At 37.9% G+C, this 14153-nt stretch overlaps 1 protein-coding gene across 2 annotated transcripts in view; it reads left to right on the top strand.

The window, feature by feature from the left end:
• Window positions 1–7034, top strand: part of trappc8 (trafficking protein particle complex 8) — a 46632-nt gene extending 39598 nt beyond the window's left edge. The window contains exons 24-29 of one of the 2 annotated variants that reach the window (XM_012964957.3): window positions 120–178; window positions 1289–1465; window positions 1958–2059; window positions 3193–3338; window positions 5094–5183; window positions 5995–7034. In XM_012964957.3, coding sequence (XP_012820411.1) covers window positions 120–178; window positions 1289–1465; window positions 1958–2059; window positions 3193–3338; window positions 5094–5183; window positions 5995–6229 — 809 coding nt within the window. In that variant the 3' untranslated portion in view covers window positions 6230–7034. 2 annotated transcript variants of the gene reach the window in all.
• Window positions 7035–14153: the final 7119 nt, after the last annotated feature.

The following is a 14153-nucleotide window of genomic DNA, read 5'->3' as shown; positions in this document are numbered from 1 at the left end:
ATAGTAAACAAGATAGAAAACAAATCTGTCATACAATAATACTTTGCTTATATAGGCCATAGTTATAAAATTACATGGTATATATACTGTTTTCATCTGTTTTTCTTTTTTATTATAAGGTTCTGCCCCACAGACGGAAAGATATACATTTGGAGACATTGTTTTTGGAGGTGAACAGGTATGGCATTTTTTGTAATGGATTATTATAAAAACAGAAAAGAAGCCATTGGAGTGTGTTGAAAATTGTCATTGTAAAAAGTTCTAAATGGGTTTGGGAGAGATGGAATATGTATTTTATGTGTTTTATTTTAATCCAACAACAAATGAAGAAACCCTGCTTTGACATTTCTAGCTCAATTCCCTTTCTTTAATATAACACTTTAATACATCTTAAAAATTCATTAATGTTTCACTTTTGCATTTAGCAAGTCATGTTAACCCTTCTCTTCCCGCTGAGAAAGCAGCTCACTTTCTTTATTGCATTTTATTTTATACTTCCCTAACTGTTTCTAGGATAATATAGTAAATAAAGTACCCCACATTTGTAAAATACGCAGACATTTTAAGTCACTGAGAAGTTTCAAGGTGACTTCTAATATCCTTATATTTTTTTAACAGGAGGTACATTATTTATTTTTTATTTATAATAATACACAAGTTCTCAGTGGTTCATGTGACACAAATCACAAGACTGAGCACCAATAATAACTGATAATATCACCAACAGTTTATAGGGATACAATTTACATAATATTCCTGGCTTTTTTGTGTATATAATATATACATATAAATAATATATATAAATAATGCATACATTTATTGTCTTTTTTTTTGTTTTTATGGGCATTTTCTCTGCAACGTGTTAGTATTAAGGTGGCTACACACGGCATTTCTCCCCAGAATACAACTGGGGGTGCCTGTAGGCCAAATGCACAGATACCTGGTCACTTTATATTATTCCTTTTAATTCAGTCAGCCAACTAATCAGAACTGCAGGAACTGAAGAGGAGCTATATCTCCTTACTTCCTGCTCATGAACACTTGCTGCCATACTGGATTGACGGATAACAAAAATCCTGCAGTTCTGTCAGATTGCAGATGTTCTGCTGAAACCCACCCCTAATCTGGTTTACATTGCCAAAGTGCCTGACCAAATCTGGACATCTGTGGCATATGTGGCTACAGTCATGTGAATTTTGTGTACAAATTATTGCCTTTACTCATTTGTTTTAATGTGTTTGCTGTAATGTGTTCTTGACCTTTGTATTTTTGTTCTTATGTCCTGTAGATCATTAGTTCAACTACTCCATGTGCAGATTTTTTTTTCCAAAGCTGCTTAAGGCAACAGCTTGATAAAAATCCGACTGCAAACACAGATGGGTATGGAAAGTCAACGGCCGACAAGACTGTCAGACTGATACAGAAGTGCAGTGAAGTTGACCTGAACTTGATCATTCTGTGGAAGGTGGGTTCAAAGGAATTTAAAGAAGAAAGCAAAATAAGTAATGTGTTAGTTATAGTACAAAGTTAAAACTGTTTTGTGTCATTGTGGAAAATGCATACCATTTTGGGCCTATAATGATATCCTTTGGTAATAATGCACTTTGTTACAATTAACACATAGCCAATTTATCAGCTAGCCATAATATGCTGGTGACAAATGCCATAACTATTCCCCACCTACTCATATAACTCCTTTTCAGCAAGATGACTAGCACATTTATTAGTCCAAGGGACCCAGAGGGGACCGATGACATATGATCACATGGCCATATAAAGTTCAAGCAACTTATTATCTTGTTGAGTGGGGACTTATTTGATACATATGGAGAAAAGCAGAAAGGCATCATTCATTACTCATTAGATAAGGCATAACTGCATTTCACTGAATTAGCATTAATTAAAGTACTGTTAGTAGACTGTCATTTTTCTTCACATGAATGTTCACGTTTTATAGGCCTATGTCATTGAAGATAATAAGCAGCTTATCTTGGAAGGCCAGCACCACGTGTCCCTGAGTACTGTTGGGGCAGAAGCTTTGTCTTTTCCTCAGAAGCAGGTAGGTGAATAATGACTGATTTTTAGTGATATGGGAGATTTATAGCCAGTCCTTTGCAAGCAAATAAATAATAATTGGTTGATAAATGACTTATATAAATGCCCTTCATACAAGGTACTTTGGTTGCTGCATCACTAACTTAGTAAATACAAAACACCTGCAAGTATTGTTTCTCATAATAGTCAGTAGCACACGACTACTATATGATCCCATCAAATTTGGGCTTAGTTGATTATTTGTAATAATTTTTTATCTCCCACTATAGTAGTTACTGTATAGGTATAGCATCAATTATCCAAAATGCTTGGGACCTGGGGGTTTTAGGATAAAGGAATCTTTCTGTAATTTGGATCTACCCCCCCAAAAAAACTAAAACTTTAACATTAAATAAGCCCCACAGGATAGTTCTGCCACCAGTAAGGATTAATAATTTTTTAGTTAGTATCAAATACATGGTGCTGTTTTATTACAGCTATGGGACCTGTTATCCAGAATGCTTGGGACCTGGGGTTTTCTGGATAAGGGGTCTTTCCATAGTTTGGATCTCCATATCTTAAGTGTACTAAAAAAACATTAAAACATTAAATAAACCCAATAGGATAGTTTTGCCTCCAGTAAGGATTAAGTATATCTTAGTTGGGATCAAGTACTGGATACTTTTTTTTTGAAAATTAGAGTTATTTGCTTATAATAGAGTCTATGGAAGATACGGCCTTTACGTAATTCAGAACTTTCTGGATAACGGGTTTCCAGATAACGGATTCCATACTTGTACTACAGAGAGAGGGAAAATCCTTTTTAAATTGTGTGGTAAAATGATAGCAAAAGGAGATGGCCTTCTCTTAAATTTGAAACTCTCAGGATATCTGGTTTCCAGATAAAGATCCCATTCCTGTGTTAAAATTTTCTACAAGGAAAACATAGACTCCGATATGTTTTTGTTATTATATTGTGCAGTCTCCTGTATTAACTTGAGAAAAAGATATGTAAAGCTTTGGTACTCTCTTTTGAGCACTTTATATTAATGCAGCTCTGTGCTGGTTTGCTGCATGGTTGCAGCTCTCTCTTATTTGTTGGTTTCTTTGTCTGACTAAATTCGCTTTTATACTGACTCTTTTTGCATGTTTATCTAGGAACAGCCCGAAATGGTTCTCTTAAAATTCACTCGGTCTGAAAATAATGCTGCACTTGTCACACCATCACCAGAACAGCTTTCCAATCTAATAAAAACAAGTCTTCACTACCCAGAATCTTTCAATCATCCATTCCAACAGAAAAGGTGGGTTTGAAATGGTTTTCACTAATCCACAGTAATTCACAGTGCTTTGGGAGTGAAACAAGGAAGGTAATTATCAGTAACTTTTTGTTCCCCATGGTGCATTGCATCATAATTATAGTTAAGCTTATGGTTGTGTAATTATGTAAATGTAATGAGGCAGGGCACCCCTAATAGTAAGATTCCATGTTCCACACAATGACACAGTCGTAAGCTTTGCTTGTGCCAGGGCAGTGGACACAATGTTGAGTCTGTAGCTTCTTATTTAACATAGTGTGTTTACTGTAGTGTTTTATTTATCAGATTATCTCTCCCACAGATGGATTCATTTTGGTCCTAAATTAGGGACAACAAATTCTGTTTCAGTAGAAAGTTACACAGTTACAGAGGCATTATATCCATTTAGTAATATAACTTGCAAGACTACATGGTGCCCATTAGTTCAGTAACAGTCCACAGGAACCAGTGAGAACATTTCTCAGGCCCACTAGCACCACGCATTCCCTCAGATGGTACCATTCAAGAATTCAAGAAAAGACAGATGAATTTGGCTCCATGATAAAACTGTATAGAACAAATTTAACAAGATACATGTTTTTTTTTATACATTAAAGTAAAGGTTTGTCTTTAAAGGAGAAGGAACGGCTTATCTTATCTGCCTTGAGTTGATCTCAAGCTGCAGGCATACCTTCAGTTGTCTCAATAGTGCCCTTAAGTCTTCCCATATTTCTTCTGTTCAGATGATCAGAAGCCAAACAGGAAGAAAAAACACTGAGCTGTGTAAAGAAAGTTCCCATAATGCCTCACTCCTGCACCAAGACCAAGTGAACATGCTCAGTTAGTTAGACTATGGGGCTGATTTACTAAGACACGATTTCGAATCCTAATTGGAAAAATTCCGATTGGAAACTAACATTTTGCAACTTTTTCGTAATTTTTCGATTTTTTTCGGCGTCTTTACGATTTTTGCGAAAAAACGCGAGTTTTTCGTAGCCATTATGAAAGTTGCGCAAAGTCGCGTTTTTTTCGTAGCGTTAACACTTGCGCGCAAAGTCGCGCCTTTTTCGTAGCGTTAAAACTTAAAAGACGCGACGTTTCGCGCAAGTTTTAACGCTACGAAAAAATCGCGACTTTGCGCAACTTTTGTAATGGCTACGAAAAACTTGCGTTTTTTCCGCAAAAATCGTAAAGACGCTGAAAAAATCGCAAAAAATACGAAAAAAATTGCAAAATTACCGATCATTACGAAAAAACGCAATCGGACTAATTCGGCCCGTTCGTGGGTTAGTAAATGTGCCCCTATGAGTCAGCTTCCTGCTGATTGGCTCAGATCCACATTCCTAAGGGGGGAGTGAGTTCTTAGCATTCTTGAGGGAGGGGGGAGCAGGAGAGGGGAGAGAGCAGAGACCTGTGTGTCTCTGGCAGAGGAAAACAGACACAACTAATCTTTTGACAGGGAACTCAGTGAATTATAAGCCATCCAGCTCTGTCTCTTTCTAACCTTCAACTAATTGCCACTGGCACTTGCAGAATCAGTAAATAAATGAACTGCTTTAAAGAAGAAAGCAAAATAAGTAATGTGTTAGTTATAGTACAAAGTTAAAACTGTTTTGTGTCATTGTGGAAAATGCATACCATTTTGAAAGAAGTAGCTTCAGTGGCATGCTTGTTTGAGGAAAATATCAAATATGCATCATATAACCCATTTACATTCATACTTTAATGTATGGGAATTAATTTTCTGTTTCTTTCTACCAGCCTTTGTTTAGTTCCAGTGACACTGGTGCTTTCCAACAGTTCGCAGGCTGAAGTGGATGTTATTGTTGACCTAAGGCATAAGGCCAGAAGGTAAGCATGTAATTGTAATGTAATTCTATTTACACAATCAAACTTTACACTTATTTGTTGTATAAAGGACATCATTTCTAAAGATAGGCTTGTAATGTTCATAGGTTAAATACAGAACAACATGTCTCTTCTCAAGCCTCATTATTATGTATTTGATCATCATTTATAGCTGTTCCCTTAGGTAGAAACCCCACACGTATGCATTTGAGTTCAATACCATGTGTTCCAAAGACCTTGTTGCTTGTGTAGAGGGTAGCATGCAAGGCAGAGTATCCAGAAAACGTACATGCTTGAATGAACTTTCCGCAGATTCACGCAGATACCTCTTGCTGCTGTTAAAGTATTCTAGGGATACATATATGTATGCTGGACACACTCATGGATTCAAAGTTGCAGCCATCAACACAATACATATACAACTCCTGCCTGGTTTCTCAGCTGCCATATGATTTGAATCTGAATGAATTACTAATTAGCCTTATATCGTTTCTTTTATATTGTGTGTGTATATACTGTAAATTAGTAACTGACACAGTTCTTCGCTGTGGTTGCCTTGGGCTAGTAAAGAAATCTGAAACATAATGTGTAGCATTACTAATTTATTTAACTTTAGTTTTACCTTCAAGAAGTTTCATTATTGATAAATAACCCTACAAATGTTTTTCTTTAAATGCTGTAATTGTTAATAATGCTCCTTGATAAAAGAAAATTGCTTCCTAATGCGATGCTGTGGGTTTTATCATAACATTTACTCGCCTTTCATCATAGCAAGCTCACAATTATAAGTGATATATGTTTGATATCTCTTCAGCCCTGAAGCTCTAGAAACCCACGGTTCCTTTACCTGGCTGGGGCAAACAGAATATAAACTGCAGCTGAGGAGCCACGAAGTCTTCACATTGCAGCTCAAGGCTTGCTTTTTGCACACGGGAATTTACAACCTTGGGACTCCTCGGGTGTTTGCTAAGCTGGCCAATCAACTCACGCTGTTTGAAGCCAATCAGCAGAGTTCAATGCCAGCTCTTATTGTTATTAACAGTGTCTGACGGCTTTGCACCCCAAGCACAATGGGAATGAATCGGTCAGTTTAATGTCAGATATACTGGGTTTTCTTGGAATAAAGGGATGAAAGTCACACCTCCTTTAATATCCGACATGCAGGAGATTCCATAGGAACCAAAAGTAAATGTTCAGTTGAATAGTTACAGTTTCTATATGCAAGATATCTGGAACTGACAAATCAGCTGCCCATTTCATTCATCTGTACAGAGCATTACTTTCAGCCTTGCCAAGGAAATAGGTATTTCCTGTTTAGCGCCGGATGCATTCCTTACAGATGTAAATACAGAAAGAGAACTAGAAATACAACCGCTCATTATGTTCTATACGTTCTGCTGTGTTCCTTTTATTTGCCCCCTTTGGTTTTGTCAGTTCTTCTTTTCCCTTACTGGTTTGTTTCAGAGTACTGAAATTTTTCGCTCGCTGCTCCGTTTGATTAGCCAATCAGCAAACTCCCATTTCTAAGTGATATTCTTAAGCCCATTTGTTAACAACGAGATTCATCTCAATACTCAGTGCACTATTTCACGACTTTGTTATTATTTAACTCTAACGATTGAGTTGATCACCTCAATATAATATGCTTTTCAATAAACAATGTATTATATTTATAACAAATGTATTGTAAATAGAATAAAACATACGCCATATTTGCTGTTCAAAGACTTTTCTTGCATATAATAGACAGTAATATATACTATTTGTTGCTTAATCCTGTTAACAATATGAGAAATGTATATAAGACATTAAAAGTTTTAACAAGTCTGTGAGTAAACATGTAAATATCTCTTACCTTTGTTACCGACTTAATTCTTTAAGTATCCTTTGCCTGTGTTTTAATTCAGTGACCTGGTGTCTCCGAAGGTTTGCGTGTTATTCTATAAATAAGGAGTTAAAAGTCAATACAAAATGTATGAACTAAAAGAAATGCGCACACATATAAAAAAAAAAAAAAAAAAGGTTAAAGGCAGTTTCCCTGGGGTGTGCGCCTGTTATGTCAAACTACCTACCTATTGTATCTGAGCACTGAGACATTTAAAAACATTAGAGGGCTGGTAACTGCATCAATAGATAGCAAAGTAAGGTTAAATCTGGCACAGGAGCTGACGCTACAGGGCTTAATTCTGATGCAAAATGCACTGTATTCTGTGTCGCCGTGTAATGTGAATATCAATTAATTGCTAATCAGCCTTTAAGTTCAAAGTTTATATTGTAAACATATTACTCATTTACATTGCACCACGCAGTGGGTACCGCTATACAGGGTGCAGAGCGGCGGGGCCCTGCTGGGGCATTTTTCCTTCATTGCAGCTAGCAGTGGGTGCAAGTTCGTAGGAGGTGAGCACAAAGGGGCACGCTCTTGCACCTGTCAATGCACTTTCACTTGTGCCCCCCATGGTCAAGATTGACCCCTATTGTATATAATGATCCAAGCCCTAAGCTCAGATAAGTGATCAGCCCAGAGCATGTGTTTCAGATTAGAAGCCTTGGGCTGGTACGGAGTTCTGAAATATAGGGATATTAACCATTGTTATGTCTTTTCAACAGTTTTCTGGCAAAACCGGTACATTTTTTTTTTTTTGTTAAAGTTCAGTTTTTCACACTAATACCCCTGCGGGTGCAGTTTTCTGATAACAGGGGCATCAGCCTGGGGTTTTAGGTAAGTGATTGTACCTTAAATTCTCTTTGAAATGCAAAAAAGGTATCTAATAGGGTAAACCATAGCACAGCTCCCAATGGAATGTTGGAATGCTTGGATCCCCCCCCCCCCCCTTTTTTTTTTTTTTTTTTTTTACAAAACAAGTTAACTAAACATATATACATAAAAAAAACAAATTTAAAATATATATGTGTGTGTGTGTGTGTGTATGTATATATATATATATATATATATATATATATGCAAATAATAAACTCACCATTAGGAGAGATGATTGTTGCATTTATATTAAAGGGGTTGTTCACCTTTAAATTAACTTTTAGTTAGACGGTTTTCATTTTGTATTTTTTGTGCTTTTTCATTTATTTAGTCTAAAGGTGGCCATACACGAGCAGATCCGCTCGCTTGGCGATGTCGCCAAGCGAGCGGATCTTCCCCCGATATCCCCACCTACGGGTGGGCGATATCGGGGAGCATTTAGGTACAAAAAAAAATTATCCGATCGTTTGGCCCTGGGGACCAACTGAAAATATTGGAAGGGCACTCTCCTAAAAACAAAAATTGCCTGGGTGCCCAGTGTAAATATGGAAATGTAAACAAATGTAGAAAGGTCCAGGAGTTGTGACTGAAACATCGATTTTTGTTTGCACTAATAAAGGATTTTTGCTTTTTTTTCCGAAGCCCTACGATTGCTGTGTCCTTTCGTTGTGTGTGTGTGTGTGTGTGTGTGTGTGTGTGTGTGTGTGTGTGTGTGTGTATATATATAATATATATATATATATATATATATATATATACTTTCGTCGCTATATCGACGATATGCTTATTGTTTGGCGGGGTACTGAGATGGAGTTTTGTGCAATGGTGGATGAGCTGAATAACCTGGGTAGCCCGGTACAGTTTACTTATGAGGTCAGCACAACAAGAATACACTTTTTGGATGTTGAACTTATCAGAAATGGTACACGGTTAGACTTTACTCTTTTTCGGAAACCGACTGATAAGAATGTTCTGTTGCATTACCAAAGTAGTCACCCTGAACTTATGAAAAAGTCACTACCCATTTCCCAATTCTGCAGAGTCCTAAGGAACAATTCGGTTCAGGACCTAGCAGAAAAACAGCTGGAAGAGATTTGGGTCCGTTTTAGTGAGAGGGGGTACCCGGACAACATTTTGCAGCAGGCATTTAAAATTGCACAGAAAAGATGTACAGGGGCTAAGAACCCTAGGAGTAGTGAGACAAGGCTGGTCTTTAGTACCAAGTACAATCAGAGTACGAGAGCCCTGGGTAAATTTGTTCGGGATCAGTGGAATATAGTTGGAGCTGACAGCGATTTAAGGAGAATAGTCCCGGAACCACCAATGATCTGCTATAGAAGGGGCACTAACCTCAGGGACCTTTTAGTTAAAAATGACCCGGTAAAATGCTATTCCCGACAACGGGGCACTTGGCTCACGGGCTAAACGGGTGTTTTCGTTGCCCTAACTGTACCTCATGCCGATACATGACCCCAGGTGATTCATTTTTGCACCCACACACAGGGAAACGCTATAAAATTAGACATCGCATTACATGTACTACTTTGTATGTAATCTATTTGATTACATGTCCCTGTGGGCTTTCATATGTGGGTAAGACGGATCAAACACTACGATTACGGATTGATGGGCATCGTTCGGCCATAAGCACGGCCTTCAGGGATGGTACAACCAATAAGCCTGTTGCCAAACATTTTCTAGAGATGGGGCACAGGTTGCCCACCTTTCATTACATTGCAATTGATCATGTGCCGCCCCTTACAAGGGGTGGTGATCGGGCCAGGTTACTTCTCCAAAGAGAGGTGTTTTGGATTAAAAAACTAGGTACTTTGGCACCGGCAGGGTTAAATGAACACTGCTCTTTTCTATGTTTTCTAGAGCAAAGGTGAGGAGATGTATTGCTGAGTTTGCTACACTGGCTACAATATTTGCCAGTTTATGGTTAAGCATTTAATGTCTTTGTTTCCTTTTTTCTTTTTTGTATTTTCCTGTACCATCTATGGTTACATTTTCTGCAATATTTGTCAGTAGATAAGTATGAACTTTTTTAGCTTGGTATTTCTTGCACTACATGCTCCCTTATGCATAACAATGACTTTGTTATGCTTTAGCCTACAGGGTTAACTATTCAGTCATGTGACTGGGATAGGAGTGTGGGGCTTGGGGGAGTGTGTAGAGGTTTTATCTATTTATTTGCTGATTTTAACTGTGTATGTGGTCTTGATAATGGTCTTAGGAGGAGACCGAAACGTTGGCCTGTTTTAACAGCATGTTTAAATACAAGTAACGTTTTAATTTTTAAAAAATATCCTGGTGTGCACCCAATTCTTGGACTTCTGGATAATTAGACACATGGAGGTAGCACCCAGGTGATTTATATTACGGGTTTGGTGTGCTGAAAATTTTGTGGACTGTGTATATATATATATACAGTGGTGTGAAAAACTATTTGCCCCCTTCCTGATTTCTTATTCTTTTGCATGTTTGTCACACAAAATATTTCTGATCATCAAACACATTTAACTATTAATCAAAGATAACACAAGTAAACACAAAATGCAGTTTTTAAATGAGGGTTTTTATTATTTAGGGAGAAAAAAAATCCAAACCTACATGGCCCTGTGTGAAAAAGTAATTGCCCCCTGAACCTAATAACTGGTTGGGCCACCCTTAGCAGCAATAACTGCAATCAAGCGTTTGCGATAACTTGCAACAAGTCTTTTACAGCGCTCTGGAGGAATTTTGGCCCACTCATCTTTGCAGAATTTTGTAATTCAGCTTTATTTGAGGGTTTTCTAGCATAAACCGCCTTTTTAAGGTCATGCCACAACATCTCAATAGGATTCAGGTCAGGACTTTGACTAGGCCACTCCAAAGTCTTCATTTTGTTTTTCTTCAGCCATTCAGAGGTGGATTTGCTGGTGTGTTTTGGGTCATTGTCCTGCTGCAGCACCCAAGATCGCTTCAGCTTGAGTTGACGAACAGATGGCCGGACATTCTCCTTCAGGATTTTTTGGTAGACAGTAGAATTCATGGTTCCATCTATCACAGCAAGCCTTCCAGATCCTGAAGCAGCAAAACAACCCCAGACCATCACACTACTGCCACCATATTTTACTGTTGGTATGATGTTCTTTTTCTGAAATGCTGTGTTACTTTTACACCAGATGTAACGGGACACGCACCTTCCAAAAAGTTCAACTTTTGTCTCGTCGGTCCACAAGGTATTTTCCCAAAAGTCTTGGCAATCATTGAGATGTTTTTTAGCAAAATTGAGACGAGCCATAATGTTCTTTTTGCTTAAAAGTGGTTTGCGCCTTGGAAATCTGCCATGCAGGCCGTTTTTGCCCAGTCTCTTTCTTATGGTGGAGTCGTGAACACTGACCTTAATTGAGGCAAGTGAGGCCTGCAGTTCTTTAGATGTTGTCCTGGGGTCTTTTGTGGCCTATCGGATGAGTTGTCTCTGCGCTCTTGGGGTAATTTTGGTCAGCCGGCCACTCCTTGGAAGGTTCACCACTGTTAATGGCTCTCACTGTGGTTCGCTGGAGTCCCAAAGCTTTAGAAATGGCTTTATAACCTTTACCAGACTGATAGATCTCAATTACTTTTGTTCTCATTTGTTCCTGAATTTCTTTGGATCTTGGCATGATGTGTAGCTTTTGAGGTGCTTTTGGTCTACTTCTCTGTGTCAGGTAGCTCCTATTTAAGTGATTTCTTGATTGAAACAGGTGTGGCAGTAATCAGGCCTGGGGGTGACTACAGAAATTGAACTCAGGTGTGATAAACCACAGTTAAGTTATTTTTTAACAAGGGGGGCAATCACTTTTTCACACAGGGCCATGTAGATTTGGAGTTTTTTTTCTCCCTTAATAACGTAAACCTTCATTTAAAAACTGCATTTTGTGTTCAATTATGTTATCTTTGACTAATAGTTAACGGTTTTTGATGAGCAGAAACATTTAAGTGTGACAAACATGCAAAAGAATAAGAAATCAGGAAGGGGGCAAATAGTTTTTCACACCACTGTATATATATATATATATATATATATATATATAATACAAATACACACACACACTATTAATAGAAATGCTACAATTATACATCTCTCTGGGTTTATTATTTGTTGCACTGCATGTCACTCCATAGAACAGTAAGTGCTACAGATAAAATTGAATTTCATTCGATTCCTTTTGTCAAAGAAAATCTTTAATTTCTTTTTAAGCAATCTTTGAAACTACAGATGAAAAAAACATTTACCTCTCTGCAAACATTTATCAGATTTATCAAATTATTTAGAGTGGATCACTGGTATTTGGACAGGCACCTTATGCAATGCAGAAACATGGTATTTAGGCCAGATTTAGAGCTTAATACTTAAAAACTCACCCATATTCTACTCATTCCTATGGGAAATTTTAGCTTATTTATCAATGGGTGAAAGTAAGAACTCACTTTTTGATAAATACGCTAAAAATCCCATAGGAATGAATAGAATGTGGGTGAGTATTAAGCGCTAACATTTTGATAAATCTGCCCCTTTGACTCATGGGCTAAATATTATGTTGCTGCCATTGTATAAGGTGCTTGTCCATATACCAGTGATCCACAGCAAGGTTGGTTCTACTGAATTTGGACAACCAAGCTTGGTTTAATCACATTGCTATGATGGTTTGGTGGGTTTTTCTCTCTGATTGTTTGGATTTGTGTCTAATACCTTGTCCCATGCTGTCCTTCATTGTTGAAAAAGGACGACAAGCAATCCGGACTCAAAGGGATCTGTTAAAACTTGAACTTTATTCCAACATGTTTAAAAATGCAGCTCGTCCACACAGACGAGATAGATAACATTGGCTCTTTCGATGGAATGTCTGAGATGACTAAACTAGAAACCATAGGTACGAATTTCTCATTTAAAGATGAGCAATGTTTGCACGATTTACTTTCTCTTCAGTCCGAGTCTGGTTTTGACCATGGCCGGGTTGGTATAAGTTCTAGGACACTTAATGAGAAAATGCGATTTACTTCTGATTTTTATCCTGTACACTGTAGAGGTGAAGTAATCAACAGGTTTCAAGAGTTGATTGAGAAAAAGCTATTGGCGTTGAAAGCTGAAACAAAGGGTAGATTCCCTCGTTCTAATTTAACTACTAAAGAACGTCATGCCCTAAGATCTTTACGTGAGGATCATTCACTAGTGATAAAGAATGCAGACAAAGGAGGTATGGTGGTGGTTTTAGATAGTGTTACTTATAAAGCAGAGGCAATGCGACAGCTTCTCGATGCCTCTACCTACCAACTCCTATCTAATAACCCTTCAGGAGCTTATAAGGAGACTTTAACAATTCTAATAGATGCGGGAATTACCGGAGGTATCTTTTCAGCAAGAATAAGAGATTACTTGATACCGAAGCACCCTAGGATACCCATTTTCCACCACCTACCAAAGGTACACAAAAAAGAACGTCCTCCCATTGGGAGACCGATAGTTTCAGGGATAGGTTCGTTAAACGAGAGGCTCTCAGAATTTATTGATTTATATCTCCAACCTCTCGTCCAACGTCTAGTTTCGTTTGTACAGGACACAAAACATATTTTGCAGGTCATAGAGCCAATCAAATGGGATGACACCCTAGCTTGGGCCACTATTGATGCAGTGTCACTTTACTCATGCATCCCTCATGATAGGGGGTTACTTGCTATCTCCTATCATCTTGAGAGATACAGCACATATGATGTTGCTACACAGAATTTTATTCTAAGTGCAATAGATTTTTTACTCACTCACAATTTCTTCAAATTTGACGGCACTTTTTATCTCCAGAAATGTGGGACGTCGATGGGTGCAAGATTTGCACCCACCTACGCCAACCTATATATGGGTTGGTGGGAGGAATCCCACATTTATGGAGACACTATGGGTTATGCACATATGATCGTCTTATATAAAAGATATGTCGACGATCTCTTATTAATTTGGCGGGGAACAGAAAGGGAATTCACTCACTTTGTAAATAGGTTAAATATTAATGATTTAAATTTAAAGTTCACTTTTGAGTTTCATAAGCAAACTATTTCGTTTTTAGACCTGTCTCTAAATATTGGGAACTCTGGAATAGAAACTTCCGTGTTTAGAAAAGCCTGTTCAGGGAATTCCCTTTTGAGGGCGGACTCATGCCATCCGGGCCATTTGTTCAAGGGCATCCCGTTGG

This window comes from Xenopus tropicalis, chromosome 6 (genome assembly GCF_000004195.4).
Source record: "Xenopus tropicalis strain Nigerian chromosome 6, UCB_Xtro_10.0, whole genome shotgun sequence".
Lineage (NCBI taxonomy): Eukaryota > Metazoa > Chordata > Amphibia > Anura > Pipidae > Xenopus > Xenopus tropicalis.
The sequence above is the reverse complement of the archived record's forward strand: the minus strand, read 5'-3'. Positions and strand labels throughout refer to the sequence as shown.